Here is a 21,114-nt window from a genome sequence, read left to right on the forward strand (position 1 = left end):
ACTAATGTTAATAACTCATACTTGGTAATTTAAATAAAGTTAATAAAAATATTGACTAATATGAGCACAAATGAACCCATCTACAAAACAGACACAGACTCACAGGCACGGAGAACAGACTTGCAGTTGCCAAGGAGGAGGGGGAGGGAGTGGGATGGACGGGGAGTTTGGGGTTCATAGATGCAAACTGATACATTTAGGATAGGTAGGCAGTGAGGTCCTGCTGTACAGCATAGGGAACTATATCCGGCTTCTTGGGATAGAACATAATGGAAGATAATATGGGGAAAATAATGTATCTATTTTATACATTATATATATATAAATAATTGGATCATGTTGCCGTACAGCAGAATTTGACAGAACACTGTAAATTAACTATAATAAGAAATTTTAAAATAAAACGAAATGGATAAGCAATCAGGTCCTATTGCACGACGCAGAGAACTACATCCAGTCTCTTGAGATACAACATGAAGGAAGATAATAGAAAAAACATATATGTCCGTGCACATGACTGCGTCACTTTATTGATGGGAGAATTTGGCAGAACATTGTAAATCAACTACACTTTAATTTTAAAAATGTAAAGAAAGCTAAAAAAATAAACTAATTAATTTTATCACCTGTATCAAGCTCTAAAAGTAAGATGTCTAGGAATTGTGTGGTAATAGAATTCGGCTCAGGAGCCCAGGGCCAGAATTCTTGACACCTGCCACCTCTCTGGAGCAGCACCTTACGTGGTGGTGCCCAGGGCTCCCAGCCCGGCCTTCTCCCCTTACTCTTCCTCATGCACACATCCCACTGCACTGCCTGGCGGGTCCCAACCCCCCTTTAATGAATTCCCATAGTACCTTGTGCATGGCCTCCAGGTGTTCTAGAAGGCTGTTGACTAGAAAATGGACTAAAAGGCTCATTTCCATTAACACAGGCATTTTAGTAGATATCTTTGAAATGTGGAAACTTTTTAAAAGCCTATGAATGAATTTTCCAATGAAATCGCAAGCATATGTTATAGACATTGGCACATATTTCAAACTAGAGCTATTACGGCAACCCCCCATATACACACACGCACACATAGAGACACTCATGGAAGGGGCTTCTTATTCTGTTTCTCAATACTTTGGCTGAACTGTTGATAACTTTCATTCATTCTAAGAATGGTTTTCAGCAAAATGTTAGCAGAATTGGAGGGGGTGGAGTTCCCGTCGTGGCTCAGCAGTAACGAACCCACCCAGTATCCATGAGGACGCAGGTTTGATCCCTGGCCTCACTCAGTGGGTTAACGATCCAGTGTTGCCAGGGGCTGTGGTGTAGGTCACAGACAAGGCTCAGTGTTGCTGTGGCTGTGGCATAGGCCAGCACCTACAGCTCCGATTCAACCCCCAGCCTGGGAACTTCCATACACCATGGGTGTGGCCCTTTAAAAAAAAAAGGGAATCAGGGCGGGGTGGGAGAAGTGAGATGGATGGGGAGATTGGGGTTGGTAGATGCACACTATTACCTTTAGAACGGATAAGCAATGAGGTCCTACTGTACCGCACAGGGAACTATATCCAGTCTCTTGGGATAGACCAGGAGGGAAGATAATATGAGAAAAAGAATGACACATATGTATGCCTGAGTCACTACGCTGTACAGCAGAAATTGACACAACATTGTAAATCAACTCTTAACTAAAAATCAGTTAATTAATTCAAAAGTATTTATTGACGGGGAACTATATCTGATCACTTGTGATGGGGCACGATGAAGGATAATGTGAAAAAAAGAATGCATATGTATGTATAACTGGGTCCCTTTGCTGTACAGCAGAAATTGAAAGAACTTTGTAAATGAACTTTAATTTTTAAAAAATTTTAAATATATTTATTGACATAAAAAATCCAAATCTTACAAAGAGCCCCCATTTATAACAATAATAGCAGAATGTATATGGCTTCTCTTGGGCCAGGCGCCGGTCTGTGCTCTGTAGTTTTATTCTCTTCTTTGGTCTTCACCAGAATTCATCCAGGTGGCACCTGTGCAGGGGACAGAAGCGCCTTGAGTCAGCTGTGCAGACAAGCAGCTTTTTGAGCAGCAGGGTCAGACACTGAATGGCAACCTTGCCCGCTGCCTGTACCCAAGGCGACTTCTTGGTTTTTGAAGAGCAGTCGTGTTGTACAGTGATTGCAGGGGCTGCCGAGCAGGATATAAGCCAGGGATTCTCAAACTCTTGGTGGGGATGAAGACCTTGGAAAAATATCATAGTGGGTCAGCCCCTAAAGGAACTAATGAAAGAAGCCACACAAAGTGCAAGCCCAGAGTTCCCCTTGTGGCTCAGTGGAAACGAACACCACTGGTATCCATGAGGCTGTGGGTTCGATCCCTGGCCCCGCTCATGGGGTTAAGGAGCCAGCCTTGCCACGAGCTGTGGTGTAGGATCTGGCATTGCTGTGGCTGTGGCATAGGCCGGCAGCTGGAGCTCCAATTTGACCCCCAGCCTGGGAATTTCCATATGCTAAGGATGCAGCCCTAAAAAGAAAAAAAAACAAAAATGCAAGCCTGTGTTTTATTCAACTCACCAGAAAAAAAGCCTGCCCTGTCAGGCTGCTGTGCGTGGACCCACAGGGCTGCAGGGACCCTCCTAGCTGAGGGTAGATGACCTTAGCCGGGGAGGTCAAACAAAGGGCTAGAGGGACCAAAAGAAGCAATTTCCACATGGCTTAGTCCATGTAATGAAACTGACATGGAGCCGCTAATTTTATTTTATTTTATTTGTGGGTTGGTTTGTTTATTTTTGGCCACACCTGCAGTATATGGAAGGCCATACACGGCTGAGACCTATGCCACAGCTGTGGCAACGCAGGATGCTTACCCCACTGTGCTGGGCCAGGAATCAAACCTGCACCTCCACAGCAACCCAAGCCACTGCTATTGGATTGTTAGCCCACTGCACCACCCCAGTGGGCTGTTTTGTAAAGGCAGGATTTATCAAACATCATTGGCTCCATATTTTATTAAAATCATTAAACTTGGCTGCGTGCTGCAGGAGTGCTGAGGTAGTAGCTAACCCTTGTGATTAAAACATAAATGATCCAGCAAACAAAGCCTTTGTGAGACAGAGCTCTGATTCCATTTAGTGAGTCCCTCCAAGCTTTACATGCTCTTGACCTAGAAGGAAGATATTATTACCCTCATTCTCCAGAGGCAAAGGCGAGTTAGGTCACTGGCCTAAAGTATCTCAGCTGCTGAGTGATGGGAGCAGGATTGAGTCCGAGGCTCTCGTGTCTAGACGATGTCCGTTATGGGAAATAGATAAAAATGTGCCAACACAGGGCAGGCCAGCCAGCTGGCTCCCGTGGACCACAAAGGATGCTCCTTCATGCCGGCATTTTTCTCACACTTGGGTTTTTAATTTCTTCAGGCTCCTGTCTCTTTCCGGGGTGTTCATGACTCACCCAGGTCAAAGCCTTTACTTTTAAAAATCCTTCCTGTTCTAGATAATCCTTCTAACTCAGGACCTCTCTTAATAAAACACCTAGGCTTTCTCATACTTTTAATACAACTACGTGTAATGATTAGTATCCTCTTAATGAATTAAATAATCGAAAGACCCCAGAGTTCCCTGGCAGGGCAGCAAGTTTAGGATCTGGCCTTGTCTCTGCTATGGCCCCAATTGCTGCTGTGACTCGGGTTCAATCCCTGGCCCAGCAACTTCCACATGCTGCGGGCATGGCCAAAAAATAAAAATTAAAAATAAATAATTGAACGCCCACAAAAGATTCTGTATCCTGTCCTTCTGTTTTATTCTGTAATTGTGTAGCGAGTCATGTTGTTTTCATTTTCGAGAAGCAAATGACATTTGCTTATGATGACATGTCATCAATTTAGATTTGTAAAATTTACTTTTGAAAAGTATTTTGCAATAGGCATGATTATTTTTATTAACATGCTATGCTGGGTGAGCAAGCCATATAATGAGTAATTCTTTTCTAAATCAAATGTGTTTAGTCACTTGCCACTGGATCAAAGAGCAAAAAAAGGCATCTGGTTTCACAATTTAGGGTTGACCAAATGAGCTTGGCAGAGGTCCTCAATTTTTTTAACATTTTTTTAATTAAAGTATAGTTGATTTACAATGTTATGCCAATTTCTGCTGTACAGCAAATATATGTATATTCACACACACACATATATATGTGCATATATATATTTACACACACACATATATATTCCCTTTGTTATATTATCTTCCATCCTGGTCTATCCCAAGAGACTGGATATAGTTCCCCGTGCTGTACAGTAGGACCTCATTGCTTATCCATTCTTTTTTTTTTTTTGTCTTTTTGCTATTTCTTTGGGCCACTCCCGCGGCATATGGAGGTTCCCAGGCTAGGAGTCGAATCGGAGCTGTAGCCACCGGCCTACGCCAGACCCACAGCAACGCGGGATCCGAGCCGCGTCTGCAACCTACTCCACAGCTCACGGCAACGCCGGATTGTTAACCCACTGAGCAAGGGCAGGGACCGAACCCGCAACCTCATGGTTCCTAGTCGGATTCGTTAACCACTGCGCCACGACGGGAACTCCGCTTATCCATTCTAAGTGTAATAATTTGTATCTACTAACCCTCAATTCCTAGTCCATCCCACTCCCTCTCCCCTCTCCCTCGGCAGCCACAAGTCTGTTCTCTATATCTGTGAGTCTGTGTTTTGTAAACAGGTTCAATTCGTGCCATGTTTTAGATTCCACATGTAAGTGATATCATATGGTATTTGTCTTCCTCTTTCTGACTTAATTCACGTAGTATGAGAATCTCCGGTTGCATCCATGTTGCTGCAAAGGGCATCATTGTATTCTTTTTCATGGCCCAGTACTATTCCAGTGTATATAAGTACCACATCTTCTTAATCCACTCATCTGTCAATGGACATTTAGGCTTTTTCCATGTCTTGGCTATTCTGAATAGTGCTGCAGTGAACATAGGGGTGCATATATCTTTTTGAATTATAGTTTTGTCTGGATAGATGCCCAGGAAGGGATTGCCGGGTCATATCGTAGCTCTCTATTTTTTTTTTTTTTTTCAGTTTTCTTAGGAAGCTTCGTACTGTTCTCCATAGTGGTCAAACATTCCCAGCAACAGGAGGGTTCGTGGTCCCCAGTTTGGGTTCTGATTTGAGCATTTCTCCGAAGAGGCCCTAAGTTTTGACCTGGCCTGTTTCCCTGTTGCAGTACTTTATATACAGCTGCATCCTGGGGCTGATCTCCTGTTCGGTTTTCCTGCGCATAAATTATGAGCTGAAGATGCTGATCATGATGGCGGCGTTGGTGGGCTACAACGCCGTCTTCCTCCACACTCACGCGCACCTCCTGGATGGCTACAGCCAGGTCCTGTTTGAGAGGTAACCTGCTTCCTCGTCCTTCTCTTTCCTTGAGTTCCTTCCTGGGAGGCGGAGAGCAGGAGTGCTTGTCTGTGGAGCGAAGGCCAGTGAGAGGGGCCGTCGTCCTTGGAAATCAGTGTGCGAGAGCTTCTTCCAAGGGGTGGTTCAGGATGCTGCGTGTTTCTGTTATAGATTACGTAATGTGAATTATCACAGACAATCGGAAGCCATGAAATGGTTTAGAGTGACGATGTGTGGTATAATATGTACTATATTGATGAGAGTAATCTTTTTTTCACCTTCAGCAATATTGATATCTTGGACTGAATATGGGGGGGGGGCGGACAGAGGGCATTGTCCTGTGCATTGACATTTATTTAGCAGCGTCCCTGGCCTCCACCCACTGGGTGCCAGACAATCCATCCCCTCAAGTCCCGACCAAAAGTGCCTCCAGACACTGAGAGATGTACCAGGCAGGGCAGTGCTGCTGCCCTGAACAGCTGAATCCGTTTCCAGAAAAATACTGGGGAAATGAGTGGTTGCATTCACAAATTATAGTGTAGATTTTCTTACTGGAGATTCCCAAACATCTTCATGAGGAGGGAGCATCAGCAACTGTGGCCAGTTCTCTGTTCTAAGAGGAAATTGACTTCCAAGAAAGGATATGATTGCGTTTACTCTGCCGACCTTAGGACTACCTCTTTCCATGTAGTAGCTTCATTCTTCATGAGTTCCCACTGTGGCTTAGAGGTTAAGGACCTGACATTGTCTTGGTAAGGATATGGGTTCCATCCCTGGCCTCACTCAGCAGGTTAAGGACCTGACATTGTCTTGGTAAGGATGTGGGTTCCATCCCTGGCCTCACTCAGCAGGTTAAGGACGTGACGGTGCTGTGGCTGTGGCCCCGGGGCCAGCAGCTGCAGCTCCAATTCAACCCCTAGCCTGGGAACTTCCATAAGTGGCAGGTATGGCCCTAAAAAGAAAAAAAAAAAAAAGAAAAAAAGAATCATCCCCCCAGGTCCACACTTGGATTTATGAAGTTTCCTATTACCAAATTACTTCTATAAGCTTATCATAAGTTGTATTCCCTGCTTGAAAAGAAAAAGCTTTAATCATGATAATCTTCCTCTCACATCTTAACAGCAAAACCACATTTTGTATCAAGTGTTAAGTTTATTTCTAGACCCACCAGACTTCAAGTTTTTTTCTCTGGGTGCTTTGCATCATCCTCCATAGAATTTCTCTATCTCTTTTAACATAAAAATAAATGCCTTAAATATTTGCATGGATCCGTTGCTTCGGAAAATGTGTTGTGTGGACAGTGTCTGGTCACTGGAGGCGCTGTATCAGGAATGTGGGCACCTCACTGTGTAAACAGTTCTTACTGATAAGAATGCTTTTAGAAACAACTGCAACGCCTTCTCTTCACCTGATTTAATTTTCATCATCCTTCACGCCATGAAACCCTAATAATCTGTAGTCAGACTGAGGGTAGTGGAGTTGCAAAAATACATAATCAGATTAAGGAAATTTTATGGTTCCTTAGCCAAGATGAAAAGGAAATCCAAAGTTAATTTTCCAATAAATTCTCAAATTTGCCAACCCAGCCTGCGTTCATATTTCTCTATCCAGAGAGCCAGTATCCAATCCCTAAGTATATGTAGCGTTACCGATTTTGACACACAGCTGAGGACGCTGCTAAATTTCCCTGTATTGAATTAAAAGCTCCCCGCTATGGTACACATCCAAAGCAAAAGAAAAAATTAGATTCGTGGGTTTCTGATGGGGAGGGAATTACTTTGGGGACCTGGGGGAGACTCCACCACCTCTGATGAAACCCCGCAGCAGCAAAGTCGTTATTCGGTGGAAGAAGAGGAGTGACTTTCAGACCCCTGTTGTTTCATTCAAGGTCTTTTGTGTCTGTTCTCTTGGCTTTGTCTTTATAATAACCTTGGTGCTAGGGAGGGCTGACTTGAGAAGCCTCAGGGAGATGCTTTTGCTCCCAACAGTAAATCAAGGCAAGCCTGCCTCCCTCACCTTGGCCAAGGTTCTGACACTCCCCTCCCCCCAATTCCTGAGCGAGCCGCCACAATACTCCCTGAAGCATCCCTCTGCCCAAAGACAAAGATTGCTGTCATAACGCATAACCCCTCAAAACGAACAAGTGTTCTCTGATATCAGTTTAAAACTAACTCCAAACGAGAGACCCTTAAGAGGAGGAGCTTAGAATTCCCTCTGATTTCTCCAACTTCAGTGTGTGTGTGGTGTACCCATGTGATTCAAGCCAGAGCCCAACCCGTCAAGGTCAATAATTTTTCCCTCTATTCTGAGATTCAAGAGATCCCCCCTTCGTGGGATGGACCGGGAGTTTGGGGTTGGTAGATGCAAACGATGACATTTAGAGTGGATGTCAGTCATGAGGTCCTGCGGTCCAGCACAGGGAACTCTATCCAATCTCTTGGGATAGAACGTGGTGGAAGATAGTAGGAGAAAGGCAGTGTATATGTAGGTATGACTGGGTCACTTTCCTGTGCAGCGCAAAGTGATACAACATCGGAAATCAACTATTGCAATAAAACTTTTTTAAAAATGAAAAAAGAAAAAAAGAGATTTCCCCCGCTCAGTGAACCGAAGAAAATGGCTTCATCCTTTATCTGGTTTGTGGATGCTGATACAACTCTTTCAGATCTGAAACTAGGATCCTTTTAAAAAAGAAGAAGAAGAAGAAGAAGCTGGTTTGAGATGGCACTTTGAGAGGGAGGGTCCCTCAGTTCCAAAGCCAGAGACACCCTTCAAGGAGGGAGCTGGCTTAAGGCAGGACCAGACAGCACCTCCTTTCTTAATTGAGCTTGTCTGTGCCATTGATGTCACACGCTTGCCCCCATCCCTTTCCTGACCTGTGTCTGGACACTGTGTCCTTGCCTGCATTTTGTTCCTGGTTTCCCATCCTTTCTCGGGTCTTCCTGGGATCCGGGCTTGCCTGGGGCGCTCCCTGTCCTTGCTGCCTGCCTCGGCCCCTGGACTGGCCCCTCCTTGCCACTGAGCTTTCATCCCTGGGTGTGTCTGAGGACAGAGCATCCTCCCCCTGGAAACGTGTAGAGCACCCCCGCCCCCAGATGAACTGGTCCAGGCCTCTGTTGTCTACTTGCCTGTTTCCTGTGGTCCATACACGGAGGACTTCCACAGACATTCAAGCAGGTGGGCAAACGAGCATCTGTTGAAGGAATGAGTAAAAAGCGGGGTGTGTGCTCCTGAATAACCAGCAGAGCTGGCTGGCATGGCATGTCTGCTTCCTTGAAGACAAGGCTGGTTGGAGATGTGTCTTTGCAATATGGGCATCATTTTTGTTTAGACCCTTATGTTTCAAGAGAAAGTTTGGAGAGGACCTCTCTCTGTTTCTGGGAGAGTGCTGGACCATCTTCTGAATACACAGTTTGGACCGTGTCGTTGTTCTGTGCATGGGTTCTTGTGTCGGAGGCCTTTTCTGAGCCATATTTGACATTGATGATGCACAAGCCAACAGGATTTTTTTGCCAGCCGTGTCAGCCAGGAAAACAGGAGAAGTACGGACTAGAAAAACTCCCAATCAGTGAATAATTCTGGACATGGTATCAAAGATAGTCTTACCGTTTCATCTGAAGTTGGGGCAGAGCCAGCTTCCCAGGAGGAAATACAAGTCAACTTGAGTGTCATAAAAATCCATGTGAATGGATGCCAGCAAGGTCTCAGGACTTCATCTGCCATCCTGGGATGGTGGTCAGAAGCTCAGAAGTGCCTGGCATTTGGGAGGTTGAGAACAATACTCTTCCTAATCCTCTGGCCTTTACAGCAGGCATGCATATTGTCTGTTGAGTACAAGATGCTTTGCTGAATCAATCGAGTGCGATTCTGGTTCTGGTCCATGACACCATCTCGCGAAGCCCTCAGCCAGCGCCATTGAAGGGGCCGAGTGCACAGCCCGGTAACAGTGATCACGATACCTGCCGATATTGCTGGAAGCTCTTCTTGTTTCCAAGACACTTCCCCTTCCCCCCGCAAAGGCTTGCCACAGAGGCTGCAAGGCGTCGTCAGATTTTTCCTGTGAGTTTTTTCCTTGCAGAACTGCAAAGTCTCAGCGGCTGAATATCATCATTGCATATGGACCCAGCCATTATGTTGATTCACCTCAATGCTAGAAATATGCCTTCTATTCCAAAGAGGCGTGAGGGGTGGAAAGCTTGGGTGAACAAGGAGTCCAGCACGTTAACCAGCCCCTGTGGGCCCTGAGCCTAAGACAATGGTTTGTGAGCAGTATATCCATAAGGCATATAAGTGAGCAGCACTCAAAGCAGTTACGTCCAGCTGCCAGCATCATTCAGAAGCAGCTCGGGATTGTTGCTGGTTGACATGCGTGCGTGGTTTTAACTTCCTGACCTTTGCCACAGCTCCACAGCAAGGATTAGGATGGAGATGCTCAGACCAGTGAATGTCATCAGGAGCCTCGAGTCACATGACTTCAGCAGAGTTCTGTTTTTCCTGTGTCTCATGGAGAAAACCTCACGGCTAGAATTTGGCATATTGTTAACCTTTTGACAGTGTCCTAACTTGGGAGCAACTGATCGTGTGCTCACAGAAAGCCTAGAGGAAGAGCTGCAGCGCTCATCATGCTCAGGAGAAAGGCAGGGAGCAGTGCCTTTCCACCTCTGGGATCGGTGGTCTGGGGGTATTTAAAGCACCTGCCATGTCTTTAAAAGTCTCCTCCTTTAAAGGAAAAAGGCATTCCAAATGTGCATTCAAATCCATAATGTGCCCAAGGTACTACGGAAACGATGTGAAGTTACTTTCACGTGTACTCTCTCCGTGTGTCTCTTCCCCTTTCTCCAGCAAGTGAGGAACAGAGGTGGGTTTTCTCAACTGCCTCATTTAACAACCAAAAAAACCCAAGTTGTCTTAGGGCTACCCAGACTCTACCAACCGCTTTTTTTTTCTTCTATAAAAAGCAACCGTTAGTGAGCTACCTTGTTATCTCACCTAAAGGAGAAAATGTCCTGTGGTTTGGGCCACTTGTAGGAAGATACACCGTTTTTAGGCTGTTTTATTTTGCTTTGTTTTATTTCATTTTCCTTCTCGTCCAGGGCATGCAGCAGCTTAATGTGGGATCTCAGTTCCAAGACCAGGGATTGAACCTGGGCCACAGCCTTGAGAGTGCTGAATCCTAACCACTAACCACTGGGGAACACACTTGTTTTGTTTGACTTGAGAATGAGGGGAGGCGGAAGGAGATTTCAGAGCCTGGGCTCCCAGAGTAGGGAGCAACTGATCGTGTGCTCACAGAAAGCCTAGAGGAAGAGCTGCAGCGCTCATCATGCTCAGGAGAAAGGCAGCCTAGGAGGCTAAAGCCTAGTGAACAGCCCACGGCCTCTGATCCCATCAACACACCAGATGCTTCCGACTTAAAATCACTCTTCTCCGTGGGATGAAGCCATGACTGCATTAATCAAGGTGCACCATTAGCTCCACAGCAAAGAGCCAGCACTACCTCTCCAGCTCCACTTGCGTCATCTCTCCTGCCCTGCAGCTGCCTCCAGGGCTGGTTTCTGAGCATGGAGCCCATCCATGATTATGTTGGTGGTTTTCAAGCCCCAGAATGGTTTGCTTGGCATTTGTGAATAACACTCTGAAAAGGCGTGAGGCTCTGGGTTCTCTGTCCTTGGATGACATCCAGCCGCCTTCTCTGGAAGATTTCTTAGGATTCTGGTGCATCTGTGTCCAGCCAAGGGGAGGAAAACATCTAGAAATAAAACCCATTAGGTTTCAAACCAACATGGTCATTCATCCGCTCATTCCTTGTTTGTATAAAACAGTTTCGTTGAGCACCCTGTATGTTCCAGGCCCGCAAACAGAGACGAGTGAAATAGGGTCTCTGCTCTAAAGAAGGTACAAAACCCTCTGTCAGAAAATTGTGTCTCCCCAGAGAGCCAGAAGGTTACGTTCCTTCAGTCTACCTAGGAAATGAGTGTGGCTGTTGGCTGGGAGCTCATTGAGTGGCGGGCCCAGCGTTGACTCTACTGTTGGAAAGAGCGCAAAGAGCTGGGGAGATCCAGAGAAGGGGGGGAGGACTGATGTCGCCACCATGGCGACATCCCCAACAATAATGTACCACCTATCCATGGACCACAGTGCCTCGGGGGCACCTGGGATCCAGCACCATACTGAATCCAGGAGGAGTCCCACCCGCCTGTGTGTTGGGTGGTGGCCATACAGACCTCGCTCCTGGCTGGGGACTCTGCAGTAGCATGTGATCCAGCTCCAGCCACACTTGGCCCAGAGCCCCGGGAAACACTCTAGCCAGTGACCCATGGACGAGAGAGCCTTTGTAGAAGGCCAGAGACGTTCTGGCACACCACTGGAGCACAAGAAAAAGAGTTTGGAGACGCTGGAGTGGGTTAGAGAAACAGTCTGACCCTGTCCACATCACCCTTCCCCTAAGATGGCACAGCTTGAGACCGAGAGAGCTGTTCTCAATCTGACACTTCTCCTGAGAGGGACAATGGAAGCATGTCAGCGAGTCTAGCACCATCTTCTGCAGCTGTCCAGGATGCTACCAAGCTGGGAGAGAGGCAGAGAGGGCTCTCAGGGGACATTAAGTGGACGCAGACCCTCCTAACTGCATCACAGCCTTTGTCAAGAAGCCCACCCACAAGCCACTGGGAACATCCTACCCACAGACCCCCCCAGCTGGCCTGTGGGTACCCCTGGTGCTGCACATGCCTCATGCATGTCCCTACCCTGTGCTGACCCCCTGCACACACTCCCAATGGCAGCGTGGACAGATAGCTAGGGAGTGTGCATGAAAGCTGGCCCAAATCTAAGGGCCAGGGAGAGACCGCAGACCTGAGTCTTGGCAAGTTTTGTTTGGGAAAACAAAGGGGAGGCCATCAATGGTCGGCCTGGTGCATTGCAGGATGGAGAGAAGGCATATAAGCTTGGATGTCTGCCCCGAGAGAGAGCAAGGAACAAGGAGAAATGTATGCCTAGACGCTCCAGAAAGCCTCAGAAGAGCTAGCAGGGCTGGAGGAAGATATTTATGCTCTGAAGACAGTTAGTAAAGGCTGTGGGAAGTGAATGCCACTTCGTATGTGAAGACAGCAGTGGGAAACTTTGAGGAAGATGAAATCAAGGAAGAAAGGAAAAAAGGAACTAAAAACATCTAAAAAATACTTCTTAAGATGGTATTAGGAAGTCCTTACTTACAGGTTTTACTGTAAATGTATATGGATTGAATTCTCCATTTAAAAAGCATAGAGTGATTACATGGATAAAAAGGCAAGATCCGACATGGAAACAACCCAAATGTCCATCGACAGATGATTGGATTAGGAAGATGTGGTATATATCCACAACAGAATACTACTCAGCCGTAAAAAAGAATGACATAATGCCATTTGCAGCAACATGGATGGAACTAGAGAATCTCATACTGAGTGAAATGATCCAGAGAGACAAAGACAAATACCATATGATATCACTTATAACTGGAATCTAATATCCAGCACAAATGAACATCTCCTCAGAAAAGAAAATCATGGACTTAGAGAAGAGACTTGTGGCTGCCTGATGGGAGGGGGAGGGAGTGGGAGGGAGTGGGAGGGATCGGGAGCTTGGGCTTATCAGACACAACTTAGAATAGATATACAAGGAGATCCTGCTGAATAGCATTGAGAACTTTGTCTAGATACTCAGGTTGCAACAGAAGAAAGGGTGGGGGAAAAATGTAATTGTAATGTATACATGTAAGGATAACCTTACCCCCTTGCTGTACAGTGGGGAAAAAAAAAAAAGCAAATTTACGTTTATGTAAACAATCACATCTAAAATTGGAAATAAATCACTTTCTATGAAAAAAAAAAAGAGAGCTTAAGTAAATAAAAGAAGAAATGGAAGAGAAAGCATTACAACTGACACTACCCAAATACAGAAGATAAGAGACTAACATGAATAGATATGTACTGATAAATTGAACAACCTAGAAGAAATGGAGAAATTCTTAGAAACATACAACTACCAAGACTGAGTAATGAAGAAATAGAAAATCTGAGCGGACCAATAATGAGGAAGGAGATTGCATCAATAATTAAAAACTCCCAACAAAGAAAAGCTTAGGACCAGATGGTTTCACCAGTGAATTCTACCAAACATTTAAAGAAGAATTAACACTAATCGTTCTAAAATTTTCCCGAAAATGTAAGAGGAGGGTGTGCTCCCAAACTTATTTTATGAGGCCAGCATTACCCTGATATCAAAGCCAGATAAGGACACTACCAGAAAAGAAGATGACAGACCAATATTCCTGGTGAATATGGATGCAGAAATTCTCAACAAAACATTAGCAAACCAAATTCGACTGTACATGGTATATAACAAGCCCAAAGCTTCCATCATGCTCTGTAGTGAAAAGTCGAAAGCCTTGCCTCTAAAATGGGGAACAAGAAAAAAGGGCGCCACTCTTGCCACTTTTATTCCACAGAGTACCGCAAGTTCTATCGGAAGATATAACACAGGAAAAAGAATTAAGAGGCTTTCGATTAGAAAGGAAGATATAAAACTGTCTTTCATTGAAGATACGATCTTATATATAGAAAACCCTAAAGGTCCTATCAGAAAAAAGCGAATAAACCAATTCCATTAAGTTGCAGCATATAAAATCAATGTACAGAAATCAATTGTGTTTCTGTACACAATGAAATATCTGATCAAGAGATAAAGGAAACCGTCCCATCCATTTGATGTTTTTGGCATCAAAAACAAGAAAAAAAGAAAATACAAATGTATCAAATCAATACCTTGTACACTTTAAATTTACATGGTGTTATATGTCAATTATATCTCAATAAAACCTGGAAGAAAATATCTATGAAATATATCAAAAGACACAAACCGTCGGCACAGGTTGCTCTCAGCTCATTTGGAGGTGATTTAGTTGGTCAAGAAAACATGTTAATGGTGACTTTGGAAAGGACAGAACTCTTTTAGAACATTCTGTCTGGCCATGGCTCTGGCGGTCTTTGGAAACAACCAGATTACCCATCAGAAAATAGGTTTGCTTATGGAGTTCCCGTTGTGGCTCAGCAGGTTACAAACCCAACTGGTATCCATGAGGATACCAGTTCGATCCCTAGCCTCACTCAGTGGGTTAAGGATCCGGCATGGCCCTGCGGTATAGGTCACAGACTCAGCTTGGATTTGGTGTTACTGTGGCTGTGGTGTAGGCCAGCAGCTGCAGCTCTGATTCAACCCCTGGACTGGGAACTTCCATATGCCATAGGTGTGACCCCCCCCCCCCCCCCGAAAAGCAAAAAAAGAAGAAGAAGAAAGAAAAAAATAGGTTTGCTTTGGTGGCTTATAAGTCTGAGCAGTGGAGACAGGAATTCTGGTGGAGCAGCCATCCTCATGCTTCATCACTAGCCAGCATCACCTGGCCAGGACCCAGCCTCTGCATTGGTGAGCAGAGGTGAGGAGAGCTGGGAAGCAGAGACTGGCTGGACCCTGCTTGCTCCTCAGCTGAAAGGCCTGAAGGGAGCATCTTGAAAGTAGGACTGTCATGCGCGACTCGGCAGCTTCTGCTCCTTCTCCAGCCAGACGTAGAGGAGGATTTACTGGCAAGGCAATTGGCTGTCGTTATTTTGGCCACCATGCATTTTAACCCCAGTTCCCTTCCGGGGCGTTTTCATTTGTTTTATTCTGGACGGTGTCATCTTCTGAGATTGTAATTGGGGTCCCAATCCTGTGCTGAGCAAGAGTTAGCAGATTCATTGTCATCAAGGTGACCAAAACCTGAGCTTTTTGCATCACTTGACATTGAAGATGCTTGAGGATTCGCAGGTTTCTTGGTGGCAAAGCCAGGCATCTCCTGACATCTTGGTATAACACAGCGGTAGCCAGGAGCAGAAAGATGTGTAGACGGTGGGGCACCAGGTCCCATGGGGGGTGGGGGGAGAGTGACAGTAGACGTAGTCTTTTTTTTTTTTTTTTGAGTAATGGATGTGTTTATTTTTGTTATTAGAGTTGATTTACGGTGTTGTCAGTTTCTGCTGTACAGCACGGTGACCCAGTCATCCGTATATATAGACATACCTTCTTTTTCTCATAGTGTCTTCCATCCTGGTCTGCCCCAAGAGATTGGATAGAGCCGTTGTCTCTCTGGGGGACTTTTCTTTATGAAACGGGGGTCCCAGGGGGTCAAGGTCCCAGAGGGGAGCCTGCTTTCGATCCCACTGAGTGACCTGGGAAGACCTGATTTTACCTCCGTTTGTGTATCGACCCCACACATCAGAAACTAGGTCTCTTGAGGTGCTTTTCTGCTTAATAAATGGAGGCTTGTTTCACCTAGAAATACAATGCTTTTCACTGTAATTGTGTTTGTATCTACATGCCTGGACTGCGCTCTGTCCCAAGAGTAATGAAAATGTCATTTTTACCTCACAGAGGCCTTTGCCTTTAGGTTCGAGACTGATTCACCAAACAGTTCCATATCTCGAACCCAATTTATTAGGTTTCTTTGTTCTTTGGGACTCTGGAAACTTGGGGGCCTGAGTGGTTGCTCTGTGAACAGCCTGGGAGTGAGAGCGGCTGTAAATTAGTGTGTGGCTGCAGGCACATGTGAATGTCTCTGTCTCCAAAGCCCAGTTTTGAAGTATGAAAGAGACCCTATCTGGTCACATTTTGGCTGGAACCATCAGGAATCCCAGAGTTAGTCACCATGCTGTACAGTAGAAAATTGACAGAACACTGTAAACCAGCTATAATGAAAAAAATAAAAATCATTATATATATATATATATATATATATATATATATATATATATATATATAATAAAAAAGAATCCCAGAGTTAGAAACCTTCTTGGTGACATCAGCTCTCTCTTCCATGCTTCGTAACAGAGCAATAGCACAGCCCTATGGTCCATGGGAGACTTCATCCTTAACACTTAAAGGAGAGAGAGAGGGAGATGTCTTGGCTGTGGGTTTGTATACATGGCTGATAGGGTTGTTAAAGTGTGAATTGTGTTCCTTAAAAGAGGACCCCTTGCAGCCCAACCCCAGTACCTGAGAATGGAAACAGGGTCGTGTTGCCTATAATTAGTTAAGATGAAGCCCTGCTTCGGATTTCCCATTGCGGCTCAGTGGGTTAAGAACCTGACTAATATCCATGAAGATGCAGGTTTGATCCCTGGCCTCATTCACTGGGTTAAGGATCTCATGTTGCTGTGTCTATGGCATAGTCCGGCAGCTGCAGCTCTTATTTGACCCTTAGCCTGGGAACTTCCATATGCCTTGGGTGTGGCCCTAAAAAAAAAAAAGATGAGGTCCTGCTGGCGTTGGGTGGACCCTGATCCAATGTGACCAGTGTCCTTACAAGAAGATGGCCACCTGGAGACAGAGACACACAGAGGAGATGCCATGTGATGAAGACAAGAGAGATGGAGTGATGCCGTGGCCAGCCTGCCACCAAAGCCAGGACGAAACAAGGAAGGATTTCTCTGCAGGTTTCAGAAGGCGAGCACCTTGATTTCAGACCTGCAGCCTCCAGAACTTAGGGGCGATCAATTTCTGCTGTTTTAAGCCATCTGGTTTGTGGCACTTTGTTTCAGCAGCCCTGGGAGTTAGGAGTTTGGGATTATCAGAGACAAACTGCTATATATAAAATAGATAACCAACAAGGACTTACTGTATAGCACAGGGAACTATATTCAATATCTTATAATAACCTGTAATGGAAAAGCATGTGGAAAGAAAAAGAAAGAAAGAAAGAAAGAAGAAAGAAAGAAGAAAGAAAGAAAGAAAGAAAGAAAGAAAGAAAGAAAGAAAGAAAGAAAGAAAGAAAGAAAGAAAGAAAGAAAGAAAAGAAAGAAAAGAAAGAAAGAAAGAAAAGAAAGAAAGAAAGAAAGAAAGAAAGAAAGAAAGAAAGAAAGAAAGAAAGAAAGAAAGAAAGAAAGAAAGAAAGAAAGATGTATAACTGAATGACTTTGCTGTACACCTGAAATGAACACAACAATGGAAATCAACTAGACCTCAATTGGAAAGAAAAAGTCCGGGGAAACTAGACTCTGCAGGAGGACATCCTGGAACTTTATTCTGTCTGTTCCGATGTTCCCTCCACACCTCACATGCCTTTTCCTCCCATCCCCTCCTGCATGCACACGAAGAGCAGGGTAACCCAGTGATGGATCTGTAGCTGAGAAATTCATCCTTCAAGCCTCAGCAGCCATCAGCCCAGGCCTGTGAGTGGACCACGTGGGAGAGATGGACTCCAGCAGAAGGCAGTAATTATTTGGGAAGAGATGAGTCAAAGAAGTTTCTGAAAAATCAAAATGAAATGCAAGACAGCAGGATACAGCTCTTCCTAGTTGACAGAGGATGTCAGAAGGGAAGGTGGCATCGTTATGGGCTCACAAGTCTATCCTACAGGCTGTGTTGTGCATCGTTTCCGAGGTCCATTTACCTCTGTGCTTTCAAATGCACTGTCCAGTCCAGCGATGAGAGCTTGTCTTGCATCCTCCAAGTCCCCACCTCCACCCAGCATTAATTCTCATTAAGGCTCCAGATCTGGGAGGTAGGAAGAGAAGGTTGTTCTACCCCTAAACCAATGTTTAAGTGCATTAGTGTAAGGAGTCCCAGACAAGGATTTTCTCCCTCTAGTTTGCTTGCATGCATTTTATGTGCAATTAACTGAAAATCCAGCCCCCTCAAAAAATGGAAAAGGAGAAGGGAAGAAAAAGAAGGAAGAAAACAGAAAGAAGGCAGGAAGGATGGGGGAAAGAAAGAAGGAAAGGAAGGAAGGAAGAAAACGAATGAACCCAGCCAAGTCCTGAACTGCATAAAGAAGATCTTACCTTCCACTCTCCATCAGTGAGAGGGACCTGGGCTGGCTCTGTTTATTTGTGGCACCTGGCCCCTTACCTGGGGATGTGCAGGGGACCTGAGTTGCACTGATAAAGCTGCTTTAAGATCCTGACCAGGGAGTTAACATTTCACTCTCAGTTTATGTTTACTAGGATTGTGGCTAAAAGGGGGAAATGTCATAGCAGTTTTCTCAACCCCCGAGAATTATAAAGTAATACATGTACATATAGCAACATGAAACTTACAAACGGCCTGCACCAACTTCTTATGCTCTGAGCTGGGTTGTCCCACTTTTCCTAACCAGTCAATATCCTGTCTGTATAGGGGGGAAATGAGGTTAAAATTCACTGAAATCTGCATCATTTATAAACATCTGCTCCCTTCAGTCACTGAAACTTTGCTATTCTATGCAGCTGCCATGAGTTCAAAAAGGAATTTCATTTCCTAATCGGTACCAGTGAGACAGGAAAGTGACACTTCTCAGTTCTGTTCGTTCCCAGGGAGAAACAGGTGACCTCCTTATGGCTGATGAGCTCGGATTTTTCCAGCCACAGCTGGCTGGGGAGGAGGAAGGAGCCCTGAGTACAAGCGTAGCCTTTTGGAGACTCACATGAACTCCTAAGCCCCTAGGCCCCTGGGACTGAAGGAGATTCTGTCTCATTTCTGCAGGAGTCGGCATTTCCTTTGCAATGAGTCTGTCACTCTGTTAGTGAAATTCACCAGCCTGCATTCTCTTATCTCGTTCCTAGCCTCCTCCCTCTGTCTTTATCACTATGTGGTTAATACCAAAAATCATACATGCCATTTATGAAGTTCTTCCTGTGTGCCAGGAACATACATATTTGAATTGGTGACCAAGAGAGCCCATAAGGTGGGTGTTAGCACCCCTTCAGCTGATGAGGAACGTGAGGTTTGGAGGGGTTTATCCTAGGTCCCTAGTTCATTAGGGTAGAGGGAGCCATGGTTCCCACCTGGGCTACTTACTTCAAAGCCCCCTTGAGCTCTTTAGTGCTTTATAGATTCCTTTTTTTGGGGGGGGGAGGTCATACCCACATCATATAAAATTTCCCAGGCCAGGGATCAAACCTGCACCATAGCAATGACCAGAGCCACAGGAGTGATAGTACCAGATCCTTAACCTCCAGGCCACCAGGGAGCTCTTCAGTTCCTTGTATTATCTCATTCACCTTGAAACTTCTATGGAGAAATGGGGAGAATCTCAAAGCAAGTTCAACTCACATACAGACACTGATCACCTAGTATTTATACTTGATTAAATATGAGCTTGGCTGTGAATATTTAATCATACATAATCATACGTGTGACATGATGTCCATACATAATCAGCTTTTCTTTTTTAAGTCTCATTTGTAGTTCCCACGTGGGAAATAATCATTTATCTGCTTGTGTAGGGTTCCCCTGAGGAATCATGTAGATTTCACCTTGTATGTTGGACTCATCAAGGTTCTCCAGAAAGACACATCATTTAGGTTGACACATAAAATCCAACACCACACATGCCCACTAGGATGCCTGAGAGGCCGTTGCCTAGAAGTGGTGCTGAGGATGGAGGGCCCCGGCCAACGCGGTAAGAACCCGGGCACGGATAACTTATTGCCATCTACCTGGACAGGAAAGGAGAGGGGGCAGTGAGCCAAGGCTTTCCATTGGTGCTGTGCCTTTGTGATACACAGCCCCGTGGCAGGAGGAATAAGAATGGACACCTGCCAGAAAGAGACATGAAAGTGTATTATTCATACGTCAGAGTAGCTTATGAAAATTGCTTCCTATATCATTTTACGTCTCCTGTGATTATCAATTTCTAGCATATTTCTGTGAATAATTGCTAAAAAAAACCCCTAGTATTAGATTATCCATATTGATCCCAGAAATGTAAAGAACATGTCATTAATATTCTATTCTTTTATAATTGCTAGAGCTTAGATACAATAAGAAATATATATCAATTTGGAAGAATGGTTTTTTTAACTGAGCTCTCAAAATAAAGATTGTTTTGTCTTTTTTTTTTTTCGGGGGGGCCGCACCTTTGGCATATGGAGGTTCCCAGGCTAGGGGTCGAATCTGAGCTACAGCTGCTGGCCTACGCCACGGCCACAGCAACACCAGATCTGAGCCCCATCTTCCACCTATAACGCATCTCACCGCAACACCGGATCCTTAACCCACTGAGAGAGGCCAGAGATCGAACCCGCAACCTCGTGGACACGAACTGGGTTCATTACCACTGAGCCATGATGGGAACTCCCTCTTTTGTCTCTTTTGATGCCATCTGGATCTGCAGATATATTTGAAATGCGTGTGTGTTTGACTGGAGTAGAATGCAGTCGGCACTAGAGGTTCTGAAAAGTGTTGCTACACAAATTCTAAGTCCCATATGTGTGTTGTTTTGTTGTATTGTTTGTCGTCTGTTTGTTTTTTATTAGACCAGGCATTTGGAAAGACCTAAAGACCATGGGCTCAGTGTCTCTCTTTATATTTTTCGTCACATTGCTTGTTCTGGGCCGACAGGTAAGAAGTCTGTTTCTTATGTAACTTCTCTAAAGTGCTGTGTTAATGATATTTTGCTGAAGTGCACTGCCATTAATTACTTTCATGCCAGCAAATATTGAAGGCTGAGAATCATCATATCACTTAAGAGAAAAGTGGGTGTGTGTGCTTGGATATAGACACAAGGAAAAGGTCTCTCATTTCTTTTTCCCTGGACATGTGAATTTCCCGTTACATCTCAAAATAAATGTGTAGGGTTTGTAAGCCTACAAAAATGTTCCCTCAAGAGCTGACATTAATTGGAAAAAAAGGTCCCCTTGCCTGGGGTTTTCATCTGCATTTCAGGTTGCATGGCTTC

General features: G+C 44.9%; 1 protein-coding gene across 2 annotated transcripts in view; it reads left to right on the forward strand.

Annotated features, from left to right (window-relative positions):
- ADCY2 (adenylate cyclase 2) overlaps nt 1–21,114 on the forward strand; it is a 420,540-nt gene that overhangs the window by 361,745 nt on the left and 37,681 nt on the right. The window contains exons 18-19 of one of the 2 annotated variants that reach the window (XM_047768054.1): nt 5,218–5,387; nt 20,693–20,777. In XM_047768054.1, the coding sequence (XP_047624010.1) occupies nt 5,218–5,387; nt 20,693–20,777 (255 nt within the window). The remainder of the gene's footprint in view (nt 1–5,217; nt 5,388–20,692; nt 20,778–21,114) is intronic. The other variant, XM_047768133.1, reaches the window with a different exon arrangement.

The sequence above is a fragment of the Phacochoerus africanus genome, chromosome 1 (genome assembly GCF_016906955.1).
Source record: "Phacochoerus africanus isolate WHEZ1 chromosome 1, ROS_Pafr_v1, whole genome shotgun sequence".
NCBI lineage: Eukaryota > Metazoa > Chordata > Mammalia > Artiodactyla > Suidae > Phacochoerus > Phacochoerus africanus.